We start from the raw sequence: 25,229 nt of genomic DNA on the forward strand, positions 1-25,229 counted from the left end.
GCCACGGATGGTCGTAGAGGAGAGGTGATATCTCCGACCTCCAAGAGCCCCACCCTGGAGCGATCAGTATCACCGCCAGGCCCTGGGTTCTCACTCTCTCCAGGACTGGAGATATCAGGGAAATGGGAGGGAACGCGTACAGCAGACTTCTGGGCCAGACGTGCGCTAGCGCGTCTAGGCCCAGAGACTCCTGTCCCGCTATGGAGAAGAACTCCGGGCATTTCGCGTTCTCCCCCGAGGCGAACAGGTCCACTTGTGGTCGGCCGAACCTGTCCCAGAGCTGAGCTGCCACCGCGTCGTGTAGGGACCAGTCCGCATAGTGGCACCTCCCTCTGGACAGAAGATCCGCTCCCCTGTTCAGTATCCCCGGGACGTGGGAGGCTCTGATTGACCTCAAATGTGTGTCGCACCACAGAGTCAGGTCTTGTGCTAGCGCATGCAGCAGACGGGATCGTAGACCCCCTTGCTTGTTGACGTAGCACATGGTCGTCGTATTGTCCGTCCTGACCAGGACGTGACAATCCTTGATGAGGGGTTCGAAGTGTCGTACGGCTAACCATACTGCCATCAGCTCTAGGTAGTTGATGTGGGCGGTCCTCAGTTCGTCGCCCCACACTCCTCTGGCGGTTCTGCCCTCGTGGGTGGCGCCCCACCCAGTCATACTGGCATCCGTAGTGATGATCTTCCTCGACACGACCAGACCCATGGACACTCCTTCGGAAAGAAATGACCTGTCTCTCCATGGATGTAGCGCCGATATACACTCCGTTTGGACTGTAACCAGGCGATGACGACGATCGTTGGGCACCCTGAGTGAGAGCATCCACCTCTGAAAAGGTCTCATGTACAGTCTGCCTAACCGTAACACGGTTATAGCAGAAGCCATGAGTCCCGCCATTTTTTGGCACGTACGAAAAGGGACCCTGCGTCCCACCTGGAACGAGCTCGCGCACTTCAGAACGGAAGTCATTCTGTCCTGTGACAGCCGAGCTGTGAGGGTGACAGAGTTCAGTGTCAAACCTATGAAGTCTGTTGACCTCGCTGGTATGAGCACGCTCTTTTCGTAGTTCAGACTGAAACCCAGAGACTGCAGGTGACTCACTACCCAGCTGGTGTGGAGTCGTGCCTCGCTTTCCGACTGCGCAAGCATGAGCCAGTCGTCGATATAGCTCGCTATGCGAACTCCCCGTTGTCTCAAAGGGGCTATGGCCGCTTGAGTACACTTTACAAACACTCGGGGGCTCAAGGACATCCCGAAAGGGAGAACTAGGTATTCGTAAACCCGTCCTCCGAACCCGAACCGCAGGAACTTCCTGTGCGGCGGGTAAATCGGGACATGAAAGTAGGCGTCCTTGAGGTCCACTGACGTGAACCAGTCCCCTTTGCGTATCATGCGTAACAGTGCCGCATTGGTCAGCATCTTGAAACGAAAATCCTTCAGATATCGGTTGAGGGCTCGGAGGTCCAGAATAGGACGCATTCCCCCCCCTTTTTTCTTTACCAGAAAATACCGACTGTAGAAACCGTTTAGGCTCTGATCTGGAGGTACTTCCTGAATGGCATTCTTGGCCAGCAGGGAAATTATTTCGTCTCGCAAAATGACGGCTGCCTGTCCGCTTGCCTGAGAGAATATTATCTTCTCGAATGTGGGTGGTTCTGCGGAGAATTGTAGCTTGTAGCCTTTTCTCACGGTGTCCACCACCCAGGTGTGTGCGCCGCACTCTATCCATTTTGAAACGCACCGCGTCAGAGGATTTATTGTCAGCCCTACTCTTTTTTGAGTTAGAGTGGGTGCCTCCCGCGGCAGGCATTGTGTTACCTTGGTTAACACTGGCACCATGTTCTGCCGTGGTAAAACGGCGCCCCCTAGCGACGGGGCCATCAAACTGGCATGGTGCTTGTGCCTTTTTGCAGCGCTCTGACGAGCTGTCAAAATATCTGCGTTTCGTCCGACTGCCGCGGGTCGTTTCATTGACCTGCGTGGCAGTGGGCTCATACCCCGTGTGTTCTGGTAAGGATTCAAACATTTTGTTCCACACAACATTTTTATTTGAATCAGGGAGGGGGACAGGGGAGGTACAGTATGCAACGACATTTTTTTCGCAAAAATCGGTGCAACAACGCTCATTCTGTCCGGTGCTCTCTGCGCCAGTGGCGTAAAGCCCGAGGCTACTACGCCGCCAGCGTAAGCTCTTCCCAGAACGTGGGGGCGGAGGGAGACGGATTCCATCAACGTCTCCCCGAGGCTCGGCGCAATGTCATTTACGCTGCTGCTTGTTGTTGTTGTGCGCGTGGCGTTGACGCTTCCGTCCCGCCGCCGCGGAAGGAGGCTGGCCGTGAGGCCCGGTGTCCTTCTTGCGATCCTGCTGTGACTGTTGTCGGTGTTGGTACTGGCCTCCCGAAGCAGAGGGGGCTCTGGCAGCCGCTGGAGCCTTGAAAGGAGGCCTGGAGCCGCGCTCCCTCTCGTTGTCCCTCCGGTTCATAGAGCGGCCGTACGAGGATCTATTTCTTTTGTTACCTGGCGGAGGCTTTTTCTCCGTCGGCATGAAAGCCTGCGCCGCCTGCTTCTTTTTCTCTCTATCTTCGTGTCTGGCCGTGAGATCGGCCACCGTGCCAGAGAAAAGATTGTCTTGCAGGATGGGTTGGTCCAAGAGAGAGGCTCTCTCTTTGGTTTCGGAGTGGTTTAGCCATCTAGCCCGTTCTAGTACTACTAGAGTAGCCATTGCCTTGCCCGTCATCTCCGTGTTGTACCTTGTCAGCGCGAGCGCCTCTTTATGGAGCCTCCGTAGCTCGTAGAGCTGCTCCAGATTCAATGCCTCTCCCGATGTTTTGAAAATGTGGGAGACAGAGCCCTGGAGTAGTGTGATGGCGTTGATGGCTTTCACGGAGCCCGTAAGCGTCGCGTATGCCTTCTTCACCATTGTGGACATGTCGTTTTCCTGTGTGAGAGCGAATTTCGGCTCCTTTGGTGGGGCGACTTCGGGGACATGTAGGAGATGAGAAGCCAGGAATCTTTCCATCTCGGGCAGAGATTCCAGACCCACTTTCTTCATGGCGACACAATCAAGCTCTTTCTTATGTGTGGGTAGGAAGGAGTGGGTGTAGGGGTGCTCCCAGGATTCACCGAGCGCCCCCGTGAAACCCTTAGCCAAGGGTAGGATCTGTTTGGCTCGGGGAGCGTCCGGATCCTTACCAAAATCATCCCAGGCCGTGTCCGTCGCAGCCGCCGCCGGAGTAGCTTCAGCTGGCCACGTTAGGCCGCTGCGTTCGGTAGCCCTCTTGAAGACATCAATCAGCTCTGACTAGTCCATCTCGAGGACGACTCGGGACCGAGCAGGGGCTCGGTTCTGAACATCGGTCTGGGGTGCCGTGTCAGGCACCGCCGTGCTCTGTGGCTCGGTTTCATCCGGAGCTGCTGTAGCCAGAGCCTCAGTCCCAGCCCGGGGCATGGGCTCAGTCCGGGCCGCCGTCTGAGGCTGCATTCCTGCGATGAGAGTGGCTCTGAGGCGTCCCTCAGACTCCGATTCTGACTCACTCTCAGAAGAGCCCTCAGAGTAGGAAGAAGAGGAGCTACCGCTGGAGCTCTGGCTCTGGTCTCCCTCCGAGGACTGTTCTTCATCGCCGGCGTGTTGCTCGACGGGGGGAGGATGATCTGTGCGCCTCGTACGTTGGCGAGGCGGGGAGTGCGGGATTTCGGCAGCCGCTGGAGCCGTAACCTCGTCAGCCAGAGCTTTCCTAGCTGCTTGTTTGGCTTTCTTAACCGCCCGCTTCGCGCGGGAAGTAGACGGTAGGTCGGCATAATCACCCTCAGAGTAACGAGCGGGGTCCAATGCGTCCCGTCTCTCCTCCGCCAATTGATCGTCCACCTCTCGGTCGTCTACCGGCTCTGGTTGTCGGATGGCTCCGTCGAAGAACTGCTTAGCACGCACTAGCCTGCGGGTTATGATGCGTGCGTCGACGCCGTCACACAGGGAGCAGGCACCCGGGTTATGAACGGCGTCGAAGGCGTGCTGCAGGCCCAAACAACGGACACAGTCCTCGTGTTTGTCCTCGCCGGCCATCCAGTTGGAGCATGTCTCACAGTGCTTCTGCAGCACCGCGGGCTTATCGTTAGCCTTGCGACGTTGGTTTCTGCTCTTCCCCGACATCACTGCTTTGGCGTTCTGCAGGCCGTTAGCAGGAGTAGTACGAGGGGAGGGTAGCTTAGCGGGATGCTAACAATAGCTAACACCGGGCGTCCTTTTGCAGGAACCACGCTAAGTTGTTATTAGCTTAGCTTTAGCAGGCTTGTGGCTAGTCAGGGCCGTGTGCTGGCCGTCCAACTAGTAGCCAGCGTAGCTGTAGCTAGTAGCTAGCTTAGCTGTCACTAGAATATAGAATATAGTGTAGCTGTAGCTGCTAGATTTATAATCAGGGCCGTTTGCTGGCCGTCCGATTAATAGAATTTTATAGTGCAAGGAAATTCTTAACCCCAAAGTCAGGAACTCACCAGTGGTGCAGTTTGTGGAACCAGAATTCGCTCCTGTCCTAGTAAACTCAAACACACTGAAATCAAGACTTTGTAGCAATGCATGTGATCTTCATGAGAAGTTACACAGAAGTGGAGACTAATTGGTTTATTGGCACCTTTATCACCTTTACCTGGGGGGGTGGTCAAGGTGCACCTTAGTCTCAGACCCAGCCAATGGATTGCCTGTGAGTGTATTAGAATGCTTCTGTGATCACGTCAGAAGACGCAATCTTCATAGCGAGCTTCCTCGTGCAGTTTAGTTTAAATTAACCTTTGGTTATTTTATTGTCTACTCAGGCTTATGTGAACACCCCCAGACAGTTTATAAGTTGCTTGATTTATAGTATTTAGATATTTGATATCTAACTTCAAACTCCATTTTAACCATGATATTGATATTGATTTAATCGAGAACACCCGTCCTTTTTTTCTGGTGACTGATATTGTCCTTCTAAAAAGAAAAGCAGCTAATGTGAAATATCTAAATCGGACAACTTAAAAAAAACATTCTAGGGTGTTCACATAAGCCTGAGTAGACGATAAAATGAGCAAAAGTTGTATTTTTGAGAGTGAAATATCCGTTTTAGAGGGAACTATTAAACTATAAAAGTATCTGTTTTGGTTGTGTGGTGTCCAGGTTCATCCTGTCTCTGGCGTCTTGTAAGACCTGCGTTGTGATCGACGACCAGCTCAACATCCTGCCCATCTCCAGCCACATGGCGCAAATCAAACCCGTCCCTCCCAAGACCCAGGTACTGTTAGCTTCTGTCTTCTGGCAACAACCCGCATCACCGCAAGCCAATTTAGTTTTGAGACCAGATTCTACAAAATTCCATTTTCTGAAAGAATGTATCAGTGGTGCCCAAACATTTTCAAGAACCCCACAGAATTATCTGAATTATCTAAAATGGCCGCGGACCCCCATCTGAAAATATGTTGTTCCAGGGACACACCCCACAGAAGCAAATATTTGAGTTAAAAGCGTTCACTGTGAAACAATATATATATATTCAAAGATCTGCGCCACATTCTCACGATTTTTCAACGGCTAAAGTTTAAAATAAGTGGTTGAAAGCTATACGGTGACACAGATGCGTCCTCAGGTCTAAATGGGTTAACCCATTTTGGACGGGAACCCCTTTTGGTGTTTTAACTAAGCATTATGTTATACCTTAGCTATTGAAATGATCTTCAAGCTCATAGCACGCCACCGAGTGGCGCGCTACGAGCTTGTAGGTCTGCTATTTTTGAAAAATCGTGAAAATATTTATTTCAGAAAACTGGAGGATTTAGAAGATTTTTTTTTTATTTCGAGGTCAGGCCTAAATGGGTTAATCATTTGTCTCGGCAAGCACCAATAAACGTAGGTTACGTTTATTCAGTTGTATAAATGTTTTGATCCGATCTAGTTGAAAGGCTACTCACATTAGCTTCGGATGGGTTATGGCATCTGTTGTCAGCCATAACCCTGGACTGCGCCATCTTGATTTGCGCGTGCACGCCCTAATCCGACAACACACACACACACACACACACACACACACACACACCATTCAGTCATCCGGTTCCGGTCACGGTGTTTTGGATCTTCAAAATAAGGGTTGAACGGGGGGGGGGATATCCTGCCATAATGTAATCATTCTTTAATTAATCCTGGCGGCCAAACGGTTAAAGTTCTGGTTGTATGTATGCGATGTCTTTCAGGACGAGGGTCTGTCGCCACTGGACCAGGAGCTGAAAGATCTAAAGGAGTCTCTTCAGGACACGCAGCCTGTGGGCGTGTTGGTGGACGGATGCAAAACAATGGACCAGGTTAGGACCACCCATCTGCTTCTGTTCTGTTGTTGTATCGCTCTTATCCTACTATAAACTAGAAAAAAGTGCCCCTCAGGGCACAGGTCTCTGCCAGGGCAGGTCAGGTTCTGGCCTCCTGGTGGTGCTATAACAGGCCAATGTGAAAAGGGTGCGATATATTCCTCAGCCTAGTAGGAAAGTGCGTGAAATATTTCACGTAAATTGCACGCTGCGTTCATGATTTGAGGCTTTTTGTTCAAAACGGGCCAGTCCTGCAAACTTTGAAAGCCAATGTTAGCCAATTAGGATGGAATATGAAATATCGGACAGAGAGCACATGACTATAGAGATACTGTGTAACGATTTGCGGGATTTTGACAAAATCTGGAGGAGTAATAGCAAAAAAAAATATTTTACAAAACGTCGGCCTCCTGGTGGCGCTATAACAGGCCGTTCAGGAAAATCTGGGGCAGAGGTTCATCGTTGGCATCCAGGGAGTGTGTGTGTAAAATTTGGCATCGACCGGGTTAACGGTGCCGGAGATTAGCTGGTAACGGACAGATGGACACACACACACACACACACACACACACACACACACACACCCACAGAGAGATATAGAGAGAGAGAGAGAGAGAGGGCAAAACATACTCTCTCCCCATGCCTTCGGCCTGCCACAAAACCAAAGATGTCTGTCTGTCTGTCTTCCAGGCCAAAGCGGTGCTGAAGTTCATCGAGGCCATCTCGGAGAAGACGCTGAGGAGCACCGTGGCGCTGACCGCCGCACGCGGACGGGGCAAATCTGCGGCCCTGGGCCTGGCGGTGGCCGGAGCTGTGGCCTTTGGGTACGAAAGCACCTTCTTAACCCCGTTTAGGACGTGAAGCGCGTCTGTGTCGCTTTAGTGTTTTAACCACTCTAACCCTTATTTTTAGACTTTAACTGTTGAAAAATAGCAGATCTACAAGCTCATAGCGCGGCACCGAGTGCCACGCTACGAGCTTGTAGATCTGCCATTTTTTTTAAATCGTGAAAATATGGCGCAAATCTATGAATATATGCTTTCACAGCGAATGTTTTTAACTCAAATCTTTGCTTCTTGGGGAAACAACATATTTTCAGACGGGGGTCGGCGGCCGATTACATATAATATTTGGGGTCCTTGACATGAAAAAGTTTGAGCACCACTGATAATAGAAACATACTGTAGGTTTGTCAGAATACCGTCATGATTTAGAAGACATTTTGTAGAATCTGGTCTCAGGTCTTAATTGGTTTATAACACCTCCAGATATTCACACATAGGACTGTAAAACTTGCGTCTTGCCGGTTGCCGTTTCATAATCGATCGATTGGTTTTTCTAGGTACTCCAACATCTTTGTGACGTCGCCCAGTCCCGACAACTTGCAAACAATGTTTGAGTTCCTCTTCAAAGGTTTTGATGGCCTGCAGTATCAGGTTAGGATACATGAACTGTATATAAACCAAATAAAAACAAACAAGCATTGGTGTGATATACTGTATGAGGATAAACGGAAGTGACCGATAATGGCATTATGGATGTTCTGGTACAGTTGTAGTTATAAATCCCTCATTGCAAACATGTGAGAGTTCAGTGGTTAGACCAGGGGCACTCAGGGGCCACGCAGCAACATTCCAAAAGTCCCCTTGTTTTTTGGTTTCATACATGTTGTTTTGAATTATTATCCAAACATTCTCCAAAAAATTAAAAACAAATTCAATGATTTATTTCAGTAATTATAAAGTGTGGGAACCACTGCTGTACATGTTAATCGTGTCCCTCCATGTATGTCATGAGTGCAACGTCAACTTGATTTCCGTTGTGTTTGTAGGAGCATCTGGACTATGAAATCATCCAGTCTTTGAATCCAGAGTTCAACAAGGCGGTGGTACGGGTCAACATCTTCAAAGAGCATCGGCAGACCATTCAGGTAAACTCCTTTTTAACCCATTTTGGGGCGCGAACCACTTTTGGTGTTCTAAGCATTATGTTATACTTTAGCTGTTGAAAAATAGCAGATCTACAAGCTCATAGCGCGGCACCGAGTGCCGCGCTACGAGCTTGTAGTTCTGCTATTTTTGAAAAATCGATAAAATGTGCCTCAAAATTTATATATATATATTATTATTACATATAATTGTTGGGGTCCTTGACATGAAATATTGAGCACCACTGATATAGAAACATGAGGTATTTCAGAAAACTGTCAGGATTTAGAAGACATTTTCTAAATTTCAAAGTCAGGTTTAAATGGGTTAAATGGCTAGCACATTTTACGCAGCAGAATATGTGACTCCGACTCATCATCTGAGAGTTACATATTCTCTGTGTTCTTCTGTCTCTATAGTCAGCAGCACATTATATTTCTTTCCACTGCTTGCTCACGATGGAAGGAAAACAAAAAAAAACCTAATAATAGAAGACTTGTTTTTTTTTGCGAATATCACACATTTAATGAAAGATGTCAGTTCAATCCCAGCCTCTATTGTAAGGACCCACCCCCTATACAGTAGCTGATATTTCTCGGCTTTAGGCTTACAGTTAAACATGTAAAAATGTGTGTGCAGTACATCCACCCCACCGACGCGGTGAAACTGGGCCAGGCAGAGCTGCTGGTGATCGACGAGGCCGCGGCCATCCCTCTGCCACTGGTCAAGGCTTTGCTGGGACCCTACCTGGTCTTCATGGCCTCCACCATCAACGGGTCAGCATTGATTGATTGATTGAAGAATTTATTAACAGTTTGCAGAATTACAGTACATTTCAAGCACAAACTCAATACAAAGGCTGTTAACTGTGAGTGGACGACCCAATTAAGCATTACACTTGTTTCCAATAGGGTCCACCATGTTCAAATCATCAAAACATTTAGAGACGTACAAATAGACACTTCTATAGACAGAACAGGAATTCATCATAAAGGAGGTAAAAAGGGAAAAGAAACATATACAGTGAGGGGAAAAAGGGGGGGGGGGCGGTGGGGGGGGATTCAGATTTTACGGGGGCCAGTTTCGAATTGCAGCAATCCGTAGGTGCCCTTTGAGAGCGGTTTTGAAGGAGTCAAGGGATTCGCATGTCTTAATGACAGTTGGTAGGGCGTTCCACATTTTGGTGGCATAGGAGTGAAAAGAATTTAGTCCCTTGTTTGTGCCGAATCTGGGTTGTACATGGTTCGTTGCACTCCCTCTGGTGTTGTGGGTGTGGACTTCGTTAACATTAAGGAAGTATCTAGACAGGTACATGGGTATCTTGGTGGTGTATCGAATCTTGTGGACCAGACCCATTGCAAGATGCAATCTCCATGTTCCTCCATCATTCTGAGAGAGCGGGTCAGCACCGCCATGTTCCTCCATGATTCTGAGAGGACGTAGTGGGGTCCAGGGAGTCCCCAGCTAAATTCGGGAACAGACTTACGACTTAACGACTTAAACTATTATTAAAAAAATAATAACAGCCCATCTGCAGTTCAAGCTCACATGCTATTTGAAAGATTTTTCCTATGACAGGGCTTTAAGCAACTAGCCGACTATTCAACTAGTCGGCTAGTAAATCCACTAGTTGACCTTTCAAAGGGGGGGGGGGGGGGTTCCCCCGTTTTTGTAGGCCTCAAGATCAGCTAGAATGCTAGATTATAGTCACCAATGTACACAGTTTTTAAATGTACAATTTATTTTTAATTTAATTTTTTACATAATAGGTAGTTAAACAACTAGTAAACTAGGCAACTAGTAAAACTCACTAGAAGTGAAAGCCCTAGTGTGGGTCCACTGCTTCATGAAACTGTCTTAGAATTAGAACCAACTGGTCTATGCTAGCTGAATGGTGTGCGTTGCGTTGCTGTTGCTGAACCGTGCTGTCTAACGCGTCCGTCCAGGTATGAGGGAACCGGACGCTCTCTCTCCCTCAAGCTGATCCAGCAGCTGAGACAGCAGAGCGCCGACAGCCAGCAGAACATGTCTGCAGAGAACAGGACAGCCAACACAGCCAGGCTCTGCGCCGGTAGGTCACCCTTTAGACCCCTGAGGGAGTCCCATTAGGAACAATGCCTTCTAGATTTACATCTACAGATTTCTGAAAAACGGTAGTTAAGTTGAAGGTAAAAGGAAAATAGTAAAGTATGTACCCGTTAATCGATCTATCGATCTCAATCTGTAGATTGTGTGTATTAGCCCATTTTGACCTGAGATCAGATTCTAAAAATGTCTGTTTGAAAATGACAGTTTTCTGAAAAAGCTATGTTTCTATGTCAGTCGTTCTTCGATTTTTCAAAAATAGCAGACCTACAAGCTCGTAGCGCGCTTTTTCAAAAATAGCAGACCTACAAGCTCGTAGCGCGCCACTCGGTGGTGCGCTATGAGCTTGTAGATCTAACCCAAAATGGGTTAGGCAGACATGACACATGACACTGTTTATTCACTTCCCAGCTCGTACGCTCCACGAGGTGACGCTGCACGAGTCCATCCGTTACGCCATGGGAGACCCCGTGGAGAAGTGGCTGAACGAGCTGCTCTGTCTGGACTGCATGAACATTCCCAGGCTCATCTCAGGGTGTCCGCTGCCACAGACCTGTGAGCTGTATCCTTCGCTACCTACCTGCTGCACTATGAGTTCTGTATCTCCACTAAGGAGCTTATGTTGTCAGGCGACTGTGGCTCAGGAGGTAGAGCAGGTCGTCCAATGATCCATGGGTCGGCGGTTCGAATCCCGGTTCCTCCTGTCTACATGTCGAAGTGTCCTTGGGCAAGACACTGAACCCCAAATTGCTCCCGATGTGCTGGTTGGTACCTTAAATGGCTTCCGTCGCCATCGGTGTATGAATGTGTGTGTGAATGGGTGAATGTAATGCACAATCTATGTAAAGCGCCTTGGATAAATGTGCCATTTACCATCTTGTCTGTTTCATGTATTTATTTATTATTCAACTTTGACCCCTCTGTGACGTGGAACTATTTATTTGTGCTGCTGGCGTAGTGATACCTGGACAGAAAAAAATAGATCCATAACCAGACCAGAACATCCACCACGGGACTCGGGCAACCGATTCATACCCTTTGCAACCACTATATTAGTTATTTGGTGTGCAGATCTTTATCCTCCAATATGTTCTTTGTTTTGCAATTTGCACCCATTGTATTGGACATTAGGCTGTTGTGTGTGTGTGTGTGTATCTAGTTTGTTGGCCTTAACAGCAGCTCCACAGATACTACGTGAACAGAGACACACTCTTCTGTTATCACAAGGCATCCGAGGCCTTCCTGCAGAGGCTGATGGCTCTCTATGTAGCATCACACTACAAGGTGAGATCACACACATCCGTGTCCTGCAGTTGTTGGAAATGACCACATCAGTGTTATTTATATGGTCTGGAAAGCTGCAACAAACTTATATGATGTCCAACTACACCTTGAAGGTGATGTCTGTCTGTCTGTCTGTCTGTCTGTCTGTCTGTCTGTCTGACCACATCATGTGCTCTCTCTGCTTCCAGAATTCCCCCAACGACCTTCAGATGCTGTCGGATGCCCCGGCCCACCACCTCTTCTGTCTGCTGCCCCCCGTCCCCCCCACGCAGAACTCTCTGCCAGAGGTCCTGGCGGTGGTGCAGGTAATATGCTCTGTGTGTGTGTGTGTGTGTGTGTGTGTGTGTGTACTGTATGTAAAAATCGTGCATTTATAAAGCGCCTTTATGCAAAGCGCTTTATAATGTGCATTACGTTCACCAATCCACACATTGGCAGCAGAGGAAACCATGAGCGGCAGTGGCTCAGGGCTAGAACGGCTACCGATTGGAACCGGGAGGTTACCAGTTCGATCCCGGGCTCTCCCAAGTGTTGGTGTCGAAAGTGCCCCTTTGAGCAAGACGCTGAAGCCCTAATTGCTCCCGATGTGCAGGCTGGTGCCTTGCATGGTTTCCTCCGCCATCGGTGTATGAATGTGTTCTTCATTCTATTTAAAGCGCCTTGGATTAAAGCGCTATATAAATGCACCATTTACCATTTATGCAAGACACCGACCTGCTCAGTTAGACATTAGAGGTTTGGTGTCTTGCTCAAGGGCACTTTGACACTAACTCAATCGAACTGCTGGAAACCATTACGACTGTTACCAAGCGGCCGCTCTACTGTTGACTAGGTCTTAATAAACACGACGTTTATTCAGTTGTAGATCACTTTATTCACCGTTCACTGACTCGACATGTAAACGCTGTTCCCTCCACAATTCACATCTGATTACCTGCGCCCACTGCGCATGCGTATATCCCTCCGAGGGTACATTACCGTAAAGGAGTACTGTCGTAAAGTGGAACACAAGTTAACACTACCTCCTGTGTGCCCACTCTAACCCCCCTGACCTGAGCCCTGACCTCCCTATTTTGGGCATGTTAACCCATTCTGGACGGGAACCCCTTTTTGTGTTTTAACTAATTATTATGCTATACTTTAGCTATTGTAGGTCTGCTATTTTTGAAAAATCGTGAAAATGCGGCACAAATCTTTGAACATATATTATTTCAGAGGACTATTTTTATTTCGACGTCAAGCCTAAATGGGTTATTATAAGTGAACATTTAAATGTTTGTATTATTTTTTCAATAGATAAAACAGCCAATCTACAAGGTGACACATTTTGTAGGGGTGGGCAAAGCATTCGATTCACTCAAATATCGCAATTTTTAATGGCATGATTTAAAAATTGAATCCTGAAGTTTGAATCGTGATTTATTTTAATTTTAAGTTAGTTATTTTTTATTTTGACGTGTATGATTCAACTTTTCATGGTTTATATTGTTTTAAAATGTTCTAGTATAAAAAAAAGGAAAGTAACTTGAGGGCAAAATCACAATAAATCGCAGAATCTAACCGTAATATAATTAAGATTCGCAATATAAATGGAATCGGCACCCTAGGTATCGAGATCGTATGGAATCGGGAGGTACGTGAATCGTCCTACCCCTCACATTTTCCTTTCTGTTTTTGTTTCTTGTCAGGTTTGTCTTGAGGGTGAAATCTCTCGTCAGTCCATCCTCAACAGTCTGTCCAGAGGAAAGAAGGCTTCTGGTGACCTCATCCCCTGGACCATATCAGAACAGGTACTCGCCTTTCTGTGTGGAGTTTGCATGTTCTCCCCGTGTCCCCTAGGGTAGATACGTTCACATGTTCTCCCCGTGTCCCCTAGGGTAGGTACCCTCACATGTTCTCCCCGTGTCCCCTAGGGTAGGTACCCTCACATGTTCTCCCCGTGTCCCCTAGGGCAGGGGTTCTCAACGTTTTTGGCCGGGGACCCCCGAAAATGCTTTGGCAACGTCTCGGGACCCCCGCCCCGCCCCCTCCCGACCCCCAATATAAATTGACTGCTACAATAACCTTAAACCATTTTGGGCGGGAACCCCTTTTGATGTTTTAAGCATTGTTATAATTTAGCTATTGAAAAATAGCAGATCTACAAGCTCATAGCGTGCCACCGAGTGGCACGCTATGAACTTGTAGGTCTGCTATTTTTGAAAAATCGTGAAAATAAAAATTTAAAAAAAATCTTTTTTTTTTTTTTTTAATATATTTTGGGGACCCCCCAAAATAATTTGGCGACCCCCCCGAGGGGTCGCGACCCACGGGTTGAGAACCCCTGCCCTAGGGTAGGTACCCTCACATGTTCTCCCCGTGTCCCCTAGGGTAGGTACCCTCACATGTTCTCCCCGTGTCCCCTAGGGTAGGTACCCTCACATGTTCTCCCCGTGTCCCCTGTATGCTCACACAAAACATGCAGTAATCCTGGTCTCTAAAACTACCTCTCCCTGGCCAGCCGGGGCGCCTGATGGAAGGGGAAAGGAACTGGTTGGAATAACGTGTTCCTTCCACGCGCTACGACCAACCGGGGAAACTCCCCCCTGTCAGGTGAAAAGAAGCGTCTTGGACTCCTCATGCCGTGAAGGAAGCATGAGTTCAGCCCGTTGCTCTCCCCAGGTTGGCAGAGGGAGTGTAGCGCCCAGGATTACTTTAGATAACCGACACTGTGTTGAGTCTCCATGTCACTCCTCACATTGTAACCCCCCCCTCCTCTCTGTCTACAGTTCCAAGACCCAGAGTTTGCTGGTCTGTCTGGCGCGAGAGTGGTGCGAATCGCTGTAAATCCTGACTACCAGGGGGTAAGCTGTGTGTGTGTGTGTGTGTGTGTGTGTGTGTGTGTGTGTGTGTGTGTGTGTGTGTGTGTGTGTGTGTGTGTGTGTGTGTGTGTGTGTGTGTGTGTGTGTGTGTGTGTGTGTGTGTGTGTGTGTGTGTGTGTGTGTGTGTGTGTGTGTGTGTGTGTGTGTGTGTGTGTGTGTGTGTGTGTGTGTGTGTGTGTGTGTGTGTGTGTGTGTGTCCTCAGTGCTTATGGCATTCATGTATGTCAGGGGTGGGCAACTGGCGGCCCGTGGGCCACATGCGGCCCCCACCTTCACTTAATGCGGCCCGCAGGTTAATATCAGAATATTAGTATTGATTTCAGCTGTTGCAATTCCAAACATGCAAACATGACCTGCTTTAAATATACTTAATGACTAGTATTAACACTTTGATTGCTACAAGATCTCGACAGGCCTATTTGGATGTTGCTACCGTTTAACATTGCACAAAGGCCTTGTTCGGGGGCCCACAGCAAAATGTTCTCTTATAGCGAGAATCACACGCATACATCAAAAGAAAGCTGAACTTGTCCACTTCAATTTAAAAAAAACATTTTGATTTTACCATGTTCCATTCTGGAGATATTGACCTTTTTGCAACACCTGCATTTGCCTGGAAGTGGTTATCTTGAACAGCGAACAGAGTTATGGATGGTTTAAAGTCAGAGACATTGACAGGCAGATATAAAATTGAACCCAATAAATATCCTATACACCGAATGAAAGCCCTGAATGTGTACTTTTACGAGGAAAAGAGTAAACATTGATCCCATGTACAGTTAGACAGTAATTGGTTATTGAATGCAGCTTGTGCCCACCAGATAACTTCAGAGAAGACATGGACGTGAACTCCTCAATATTCACAAAATAAGGCCTATAGCGACATATAAATACTATATACCGTATGAAACAGAAGACTCTCTGCGGTGCAACTGTTCTCTACAGTTGCACCGCGCAACTGTAGAGAACAGTTGCACCGCTCACTTCACAGGGGTGTGATTTTTATTATTACAGTAGAAGTTTACAGACCAAACTGTAAATAAAAGGTTTACATGACTTTCTGCCTCAGTCCGTATATAGCGAGCTGTAGTGAATAAGTACAGAACAGTTGCAACGCTCACTTCACAGGGGTGTGATTTTTATTATTACAGTAGAAGTTTACAGACCAAACTGTAAATAAAAGGTTTACATGACTTTCTGCCTCAGTCCGTATATAGCGAGCTGTATTGAATAAGCAGAGAACAGAATATGGGACAGAGTTGCACCACTCACTTCACATGGGTGTGATTTTTATTATTACTACAGTAGAAGTTTTTTTCTTATGAAAGCAGAGAGTCTTCTGTTTCATACGGTATATAGTATTTATATGTCGCTATAGGCCTTATTTTGTGAATATTGAGTACGGGTCCATGTCTTCTCTGCAGTTATATCTGGTGGGCGCAATGTGCATCCACCCAGTAACCAATTTATGACAGACTGTACATGGGATCAATGTTTACTCTTTTCCTCATAAAAGTACACATTCAGGGCTTTCATTCGGTGTATAGGATGTATAGCATATTTATTGTGTTTATTGTTATATCTGCCTGTCAATGTCTGACTATAAACCTTCATAACTCTGCATCCTTTAGATGATGATGATGATTCACTGCTTTCATTGTTTTGATCGCAGTAACATTGGGGGGGGGGGGGGGGGGGGGGTCATGGGCACATTGGGCAGCAAAAGTCTTGATCGTACGGCTATAAAAAGTCCCATTCCACCGTTCGGTTCAGAACTATAGTATAACGGTGAGACGCGTTGCCATCATGAGCTGATTTTGTTTTTCAAGCTAGTATAGGGAACATGCCTGGGCATGCACGGTTTAGGACGCGGAAAAGTTCGTTATACATTACACCCGGGTCGATTACGTCCCCGACGCGTTCATTGCGGTCTTATCACTACAATTATAATGAATAAAAAAGCGTTACAATCACACGTCTGAGCGATCTCCGATTATGACGGCTCTGCATGGCGATACGTGATCCACCAACGGTAGACTGTCTGTTGTCATGGCGGCCCCTCTCGATACTGTAGTTCGTTTGTTAGTTCGTAGTATTGTAGGCTCGGGGATCGTTTGATCGCTACAGTATGAAGAAGTAAACATGCATCTGTCCATGTGTGTTGCCGATCTGGTGCAGAATCTGCAGATCATGTGTTAGGCAGCGTAACAGCGTTCCGTATGTTTTTTTTCCGAGACATGAGCCCCCATCTCGCAAGGCCCTCCTCCTGCAGGAGAAACAGGAGGGGAGGGGGGAATCGAGTATAAAAGCCAATAGGTGGAGGAAAGCCTGGTGAGGCGAGGTTAGGTGAAATTTGATTCTTTTCACACACGGGCTACATCGGCATGGGCGCATCCATTCTACACTGGTTTATACACGTAAAGCGGCCCGCCCTCCTGTTTTCAGGAGGGGAGGGGTTTTTTTTTTGGGGGGGGGGGTTTTCTGATCACGTGAGCGGGACTAAGCAGCAATGATAGGGCGATGGTTCTTCATTGTCCGGGTGGGTAAAAAGATGAATGAAAGTATGCTATAAAAAAGTGATTGAAACGTATTGATACGTGATCCGCACCCGGCGTTTGATTAATTGATAACGTATTGATACGCGATTCGCGTCGGCTGTGTTAAATGACTAGTACGACTAGTATTAGTAGTATTTTCTTTTTGTGTACAATTTGTATTTAGTTCATAAAGTTATCATAACTAAAACTAAATCCATTTGAAAATCAATAAAAAGGTTACTTTTCAGGTTTCTAATAAAAAAAAAGCAAAAAATAATTCAGTATTTCAATTCAAATATAGCAAAAATAGCTGATCTACAAGCTCAAAACGCGTCGCGCTGCGACGCGTTTTGAGCTTGTAGATCGGCTATTTTTGCTACGACAGTAATATGCAATGCGGCCCTCTGGAGTGAGTGTGGAAATATAGTGGCCCTCTCCATCGTCAAAGTTGCCCACCCCTGATGTATGTAACGGTGTGTAACCTGGACCAACAGATGGGTTACGGCTCCAGAGCTCTCCAGGCGCTGCAGATGTACTACGAGGGCAAGTTCCCCACGGAGGACGAGAACGCTCACGCCAACAGTGAGATCACCACCGTGAGCAGCGAGGTAACCACCATGTTTATGTAGAGATCACTATCGTGAGCAGTGCACGACAAAAACGAGCACGAGCACTCTTAACACTTTAATTGCCCGGGGTTATTTAATCCATTACATTATAGCGCCCATTAGATTTTAAACACAGACCCTTTTCCGGACGGACCGGATGTTGTTGTGAATGTGTGTGTAGCAGCTAACAATAGCCACACCACTCTAGAGTCGATCGACAACAACGGGAGGTAAGAATAAATCTATCGCGATTAGCGACTGGACCGCGGAGCCCCGTCTAACACAGGATCTTTTTTCATAATTAGACGGGATGATTTAGATCGCGAGTTATGAATGTTTTCATCAGCTAAACAGGGGAGGTCGTTTTTCGATGACGTCTCACTCTTACGCAACACTGAGGATTGCCCAACAGGCGCTCCTAGGCTATGGAGCCGCATGCGATCCGTTCTCATATCAATAAACTTCGTCTTTTGGACAATACTTCGTCCTGAGCGTCGAGCGTTACTAATAGAAAAGACAAAGAACTTCGTCCTGGGCGTTGGGGGTGCATTCAGACCTGAAGATATATATTTCTTTCCAGTCGCTTCATTCACTTCACTTCGGTGAAGTGAATGAAAAAAAGAAGAAGAAAAAAATGTCTGGGTAGTGCTGCTTGCCAAACGTTAAGTGATTAATGGTACGCGTTCCCTCTCCCGTCAGGCGGTCAGTCTACTGGAAGAGGTGGTGGCTCCCAGGAGAGAACTGCCTCCCCTGCTGCTGAAGCTGAGCGAGAGACGAGCAGAGAGACTGGACTACCTGGGAGTTTCCTACGGCCTCACCTCGCAGCTGCTCAAGTGAGTGTTTTGCTTGGCTCCTCCTGAGGGAGTGCCAGGGGGTCCCCAACGAAATGATAGTTTGGAACCAAATGGACCCTTATGGGCCTGTAAAGCGTTGTTCATAGTCTGGATTTTCGGTGGTGAGGTGACCACCGAACTACAACATGACGTCACGAGCCGCGGTGAAGAGCAAACCACCACCACTGCCCCAGCCCTTCTCTCTGTTTTTACTCACCACCGATCAACGTTATTTCAGCTCCGGTTGTCACATCACCACAGGAGCGGTGGTCACCTCACCACCGAAAATCCAGACTATGAATGAGCCTTAACTCAGAGAGAGTGTTATTTTAACTCAGAGTTAAAATAACATTGATTTTACAATATAAATTGGGGGTCCCAGAGATAGAAATGCCATTAAATAATGGGGGTCCGTAGACTAATGCATGTCAAACTGGGGGTCCTTGAAATTAAACGGGCTGAGAATCACTGCTAGAGCCGTACAAATCTTCTCTTATGGGGGTCCCTGGCATGTGTTTTCAAATGGGGGTCCGCAGGCTAATTAGTGTCAATTTGGGGGTCCTTGACATGAAAGAGTTTGGGAACCACTGGGGTAAAGTATCACGTTCTGGCGTGGGATCCGCCCCGCCGGCCTCACCGACAACTTAGGGCGGTTCGAGAGGCGAAGCGACACTTTTAACCCATTCTGAACGGGAACCCCTTTTGGTGTTTTAAGCATTATGTTATACTTTTAGCTATTGAAAAATAGCAGATCTACAAGCTCGTAGCGCGGCACTGAGTGCCGCGCTACGAGCTTGTAGGTCTGCTATTTTTGAAAAATCTTGAAAATGTGGCGCAAATCTTTGAATATATATATATTATTTCAGAGCGAACATTTTTAGCTCAAATCTATGCTTCTGGAAGGTCCCTGGAACAACATATTTTCAGATAGGGGTCGGCAGCCAATTACATATGATATTGGGGTCCTTGAAATGAAATAGTTTGAGTACCACTGACATAGAAACATGGGGTTTTCAAAATCTGTATCAGGATTTAGAAGGCATTTGTAGAATCGTCCTCAGCTCTAAATGGGTTATACGGGCAAAGGCCCCTTTTCAGCTGACCCTACCTCATATGGATCGGCCAAAAATGGTGTAAACAAAAACTAAATTATGAATTTAATTACTGTTTTATAACTTCTAATCATGATTTGTGTCTGTTGATAACATTACAATCGGATGCCTGAATTATGTTTCCCAGCTGAAAAATAAATATTTTACATATTTCTTTGGAACCAACATAATCATGTACAGTGGTAGTGAATTCACACTTTAGCTGATCTACAAGCTCACAGCATATTGTCTGACATGATATAAAAGACATGCCCAAAATAGGATAGCCAGGTTGAAATACGTGTCTCTGGAGGTGAAGTGATCATTACAAGATCTTATATTTATTTATTACTGATAACAGCTTGAAATCTCTTTAACAACAATATCTCCTTAACAATCTATTTTTGTTCAACATGGCAGGTTCTGGAAAAGGGCTGGCTTCACCCCCGTCTATTTGAGACAGACACCAGTAAGTGGAACATGACTTTTCTTCATGAACGGTTTTAGCACAACGGTTGTGTTGTGTCACAGTCTTGTTTTGTTTTCTTTTTACATTATTTATTGTGCAATTTACAATTTAGGCATTTAGCAGACGCTCTTAATGAAGGTTGAGTGGGGGGAGGGGGTTTAAGGAGGGAGGAGAAAGTGGAGAAGAGCTTCCTTGGGTTAGAAGTACAGGATTGGATTGATGGTGTGTTGCATTGTGTATTGGTGTGATTTACTGTGTGTGCGTGTGTGTGTGTGTGCGTGCAGAATGACCTGACAGGGGAACACTCGTGTGTGATGCTGAAAGAGTTGAACACGTCTGAGGGGTCAGAGGAAGGCCAGTGGCTGTCTGCCTTCTGGAAAGGTGAGCTCTCTTCTAGGTTGCTTCCACATTGGATTTGTCCATGCTAAAGATGTGTCTGTAAAATAAAACAAAAATACCTCACATTCAAAATCACCTTTTGCTGATTTAATGGGCTACTAGACCTGTACGTGCCTGTCGCAGTCGGCCCGGCCTGCTTGGGAACGATGCAACTTGGGAACCTAATGATATACGTTGTCATAGCACCTGTTTTAACTGTCAGCTGGTGTCCCACATGGAGATCTGTGTATGTGCCTGTGTGTAAAGACTGAAAAGTGTACTTGGCAATCAATTCGGCCCACTGGCAGAGCCTGATTGGTTGAGCCTCAATTGGCTGAGGCAGAGGCTCATTAGGCCCACTGGCAGAGCCTGGCCCAGGTGAAAGGTGTTGGCCTCATTAGGCCCACTGGCAGAGCCTGACCAGAGCCTTTTGTGGTGGTTCTGGAGAACCGTGGGTCCGACCGACTCGATACCTGGCACTGCACTCCCTGTGGGGGTGTGGAATGCGTGTGTCGAATGTGAAGTCGGTGGGTCAAACGGTTCTCGAGTTACGTGCATTACAACCGTACACACACGTACGCATGCACACACACGTAGGCACGTACGCAGAGATGTGGCGCAGTAGATATGCACACATGACATTTTGAAAAGAACTTGGGGCCCCTTCCCTACTTCCTTCACAGGTGTTACCAATGATACTAATGAAGGCTCTTGTTCCATTCTGGTCAAACAGAGTCAGGGTGCTGCTATTGTGCATGTTTGCTCACTGGAAACACCAGTGGGTTCCAAATGGCCCTGTATGGGTATGTAATTCTGAGAGTGTACAAATGGAACTAAGTGGACCCTTACGGGTAATTTTGGTTCCATTTGTACACTCTCAGAGTTATGGGGGTCCTTGAAATTAAAACATTTGAGAACCACTGTACAGTGTACACTATAGAGCGTCGCAGTCCCGCCTCCTACCCTGGACCAGGAAATGAAACCCAATGCATTATTCTCATAGACATTTCTTAAAGTATTTATTTAAAGACGGTTACGCCGCGGACAAAGCCAACTCGAGTCGTGACAACTCATGACAACACAAACAATATTTTGGACCAAACAAATAATTAGAAAGAAGAAAAAAAACGGCAGGTTACAACACTTTTTTTGTTGTTTTTCTTCTTTGTAATTATTTGTTTGGTCCAAAATATTGTTTGTGTTGTCATGGGTTGTCACGACTCGAGTTGGCTTTGTCCGCGGCGTAACCGTCTTTAAATAAATACTTTAAGAAATGTCTATGAGAATAATGCATTGGGTTTCATTTCCTGGTCCAGGGTAGGAGGCGGGACTGCGACGCTCTATAGAACAGAGCCATTTGTATCATCACTAATACCTGTGAAGGAAGTAGGGAGAGTTATTCTGTCCCAATGGGCTATAGAGTTATAGCCCATTGAAAAAAAATAAAACCAACCTAATATGCCATTTTAACAATGACTAACTAATACTATAGTGACACGGTGGTACAGTTGAGTTGCATGACATGGATGTATATAGTGGCGTTACATGGTATTCATTCCTCCTCCTCCATCCAGACTTCCGTCGGCGGTTCCTGTCTCTGCTGTCCTACCAGTTCAGCAGCTTCAGTCCCAGCCTGGCCCTGAACCTCCTGCAGAACCGCAACGCCAAGGAAGAGAGCACTAGTAAGAGCACGCACGCACGCACGCACGCACGCACGGTGGTGTGCGTACACACCACCAGTAGGATTCTTAAATAAGTTCTTAGATAAGAACATAGGGATACAAATTATCCATTAATTAATTCATTGATAAACGTATTGATCGATTAACTTTTTAATCTGAGAATCTTAACCCATTCGTCAATGTTCACGCCAATACGTCAATGTTCACGCCAATACGTCAATGTTCACGCCAATACGTCAATGTTCACGCCAATACGTCAATGTTCGCCAATACGTCAACGTTCGCCAATACGTCAATGTTCGCCAATACGTCAACGTTCGCCAATACGCCAATGTTCGCCAATACGTCATGTTCACGCCAATACGTCAACGTTCGCCAATGTTCGCCAATACGTCAACGTTCGCCAATGTTCGCCAATACATCATGTTCACGCCAATACGTCAACGTTCGCCAATGTTCGCCAATACGTCAACGTTCGCCAATGTTCGCCAATACGTCATGTTCACGCCAATACGTCAACGTTCGCCAATACGTCAATGTTCGCCAATGTTCGCCAATACGTCAATGTTCACCAATGCGTCATGTTCACGCCAATACGTCAACGTTCGCCAATGTTCGCCAATACGTCAATGTTCGCCAATGCGTCGCAATATGAGTACTTTTAGTACTTTAAGTAAATTTTGATGCCGATACTTTTGTACTTTTACTCAAAGTAATTGTAGTTCCAACTCTGAGTCGGTGAGAGAAAGCAATGCATGTTAGAAGGAGACTTGTTGTCTGAGCACGGATACAACCCAAGGCCGGATGGATGAAGACATGTTTTCCACCGAGGGGGACAGATACAATGAAGGTTCTGGGGCAAAAACGGGAAAAACACTTATCTATCGGCTGGGGGAGAAGTGATACGAAAAACCGGGACAGAGATTGCCGTGCCATGAAGGATCTGAATTCTGGACCGCACAGAGTGCCGCGCTATGAATGTTTTTAACTCAAATCTTTGCTTCTGGGGGGGGGGGGGGTTCCTGGAACAACATATTTTCAGATGGGGGTCGGCGGCAAATTACATATATTTTTGGGGGTCCTTGACATGAAAATGTTTGAGAACGACTGACATAGAAACATGAGGTTTTTCAGAAAACTGTCAGGATTTAGAAGACATTTGTAGAATCTTCGTCGGGTTAAAATGCATTCAAAAACTAAATCGTGGTTCTTCTGTTCTGACCCATGCTTCCCTCCCCTCAGCTCTCAGCAGCGCGGAGCTCCTGGCCCAGTTCAGCCCGTACGACCTGAAGCGCCTGGAGCTGTACTCCAGGAGCATGGTGGACTACCACCTGATCATGGACCTCATCCCCGCCGCCGCGCGCGTCTTCTTCCTCCGACAGCTGGGAGACGTCTCTCTGTCCGCAGCGCAGTGTGTGAGTCTCATCTTTGTTTGACCCCATTTATTTCGTGTCAGTGGTGCTCAACCTTTTTACATGTCAAGGACCCCCAAAAAAATCATCTGTAATTGGCCACCGACCCCCATCTGAAAATATGTTGTGTCGTGTGTGTCCCCCCCCCCCCCCCCCCCCAGAAGCAAAGATTTGAGTTAAAAGTTCACTCTGAAAGAATATATATTCAAAAATCTGCGCCACTTTTTCACGGGTTTTTCAAAAATAGCAGATCTACAAGCTCGTAGTTTTTTTTAGGGGTCCTTGACATGAAAAGGGTTGAGCGCCACTGATATAGAAACATGGGTTTTTCTGAAAACTGTCAGGATTTAGAAGACATTTTCAGAATCGTCCTCGGGTCTAAATGGGCTGACTAGAGCCTGTGACTAAATAACGGCATTGAATCCGCTGCAACAACCCGTTGTGTTTGACTCTTTAACCCATTTAGACCTGAGGACGATTCTACAAATGTGACTAAATTTGACTGAGGGACTGCCATTGGATTTTTTTGAATTTTCGTTTTTTCATGTCAAATGAAAGCAGGGAATCATAGCTTCAAATTGATATATTGGTTGTTCAGTTTGACCCACCAGTTTTGGAGATATGGCTTATAATGTCTTGCAGAAAACAGCGAGTTGAGAAAACAGGCTTGAAAGGTTCACTTCTGTGGTCTCTAACATTACACCTAGCTACATGTTTATTTCTACATTTATTTCAGACATGCTCTAGTATGTGAAGAGTCTGCCTGTGCTATAAACCCATTTTGGAAAAAAATCACACCCGTGTGAACTGAGTGGTGTAAGGTTTTATATAGCATGATCAGCTGTGGTCTGACGTAATGTCTAACGTAATGAAATAAGGTAAGGTATTATGTAGCCTGATCAGCTCTGATCTGACGTAATGAAATCACACCTGGATGTGATTTCACAACTGGCTTTTTTTGTGCAGAGAAAATGACCACGGTTGCTACGGTCATCCAGTTCACCCGGGTGTGATTTAATTACGTCAGAAATTATTTTGAACATAGCAACCATGGTCATTTTTTTATGCACACAAAAGCCAGTTGTAGGAGTGGTTTACACCACTCAAAAAAGCCAGTTGTAGGAGTGGTTTACACCACTCAAAAAAGGGTTTTCTCCTCTGGTGAAAAGCTGTAATTTGCGCGATGGCAGGCTCTCAGTCAAATCTGGTCACAAATGTCTTCTAAATCCTGACATATTTCTTGAAAAAGTAGATGTTTCTATGTCAGTCGTTCTCAAACATTTTCATGTCAAGGACCCCCAAAAATATATGTAATTGGCCGCCGACCCCCATCTGAAAATATGTTGTTCCAAGGACCCCCCCAGAAGCAAAGATTTGAGTTAAAAACCTACACACTCTATAGTAGGGGGGGGGGAAAGTGATATTTGAATTAAGTGAAATCCCTGAATATACATTTTAACTTGACCTTGGCGTGTGTTGCTGCCCCGTCATGCCAGGCCTTGCTGTTGGGAGTGGGCCTGCAGCACAAGTCAGTGGACACTCTGGAGAAGGAGATCGAGCTTCCAGCTTCTCAGCTCATGGGGCTCTTCAATCGCCTCATTCGGAAATGTGTGCAGGTGAACTGTGACTTATTATTATCGTCATTATCATCTTTTTATTTTTCTTTGCAAACATGAAAAGACAAATGGTATGTAAGAACGACAATACAATCCACAATGGGGTCTATTAGTCTTATT

General features: G+C 46.5%; 1 protein-coding gene and 1 long non-coding RNA gene across 3 annotated transcripts in view; both read left to right on the forward strand.

The window, feature by feature from the left end:
- Window positions 1-25,229, forward strand: part of LOC306923704 — a 75,904-nt gene that overhangs the window by 45,103 nt on the left and 5,572 nt on the right. The gene's annotated exons all lie outside the window — the stretch shown is intronic.
- Window positions 1-25,229, forward strand: part of nat10 (N-acetyltransferase 10) — a 40,804-nt gene that overhangs the window by 10,003 nt on the left and 5,572 nt on the right. For both annotated transcript variants that reach the window (XM_079501954.1, XM_079501953.1), the window contains exons 7-25: window positions 5,148-5,262; window positions 6,215-6,322; window positions 7,016-7,149; window positions 7,668-7,761; window positions 8,157-8,255; window positions 8,893-9,029; window positions 10,200-10,324; window positions 10,750-10,900; window positions 11,526-11,622; window positions 11,811-11,927; window positions 13,311-13,412; window positions 14,391-14,465; window positions 17,515-17,628; window positions 18,328-18,461; window positions 19,973-20,021; window positions 20,306-20,402; window positions 21,974-22,081; window positions 23,324-23,496; window positions 24,990-25,109. In XM_079501954.1, the coding sequence (XP_079358080.1) occupies window positions 5,148-5,262; window positions 6,215-6,322; window positions 7,016-7,149; window positions 7,668-7,761; window positions 8,157-8,255; window positions 8,893-9,029; window positions 10,200-10,324; window positions 10,750-10,900; window positions 11,526-11,622; window positions 11,811-11,927; window positions 13,311-13,412; window positions 14,391-14,465; window positions 17,515-17,628; window positions 18,328-18,461; window positions 19,973-20,021; window positions 20,306-20,402; window positions 21,974-22,081; window positions 23,324-23,496; window positions 24,990-25,109 (2,149 nt within the window). The remainder of the gene's footprint in view (window positions 1-5,147; window positions 5,263-6,214; window positions 6,323-7,015; window positions 7,150-7,667; window positions 7,762-8,156; window positions 8,256-8,892; window positions 9,030-10,199; window positions 10,325-10,749; window positions 10,901-11,525; window positions 11,623-11,810; window positions 11,928-13,310; window positions 13,413-14,390; window positions 14,466-17,514; window positions 17,629-18,327; window positions 18,462-19,972; window positions 20,022-20,305; window positions 20,403-21,973; window positions 22,082-23,323; window positions 23,497-24,989; window positions 25,110-25,229) is intronic.

Source organism: Electrona antarctica, assembly GCF_951216825.1.
Source record: "Electrona antarctica genome assembly, chromosome: 5".
In the NCBI taxonomy this organism is placed as follows: Eukaryota; Metazoa; Chordata; class Actinopteri; order Myctophiformes; family Myctophidae; genus Electrona; species Electrona antarctica.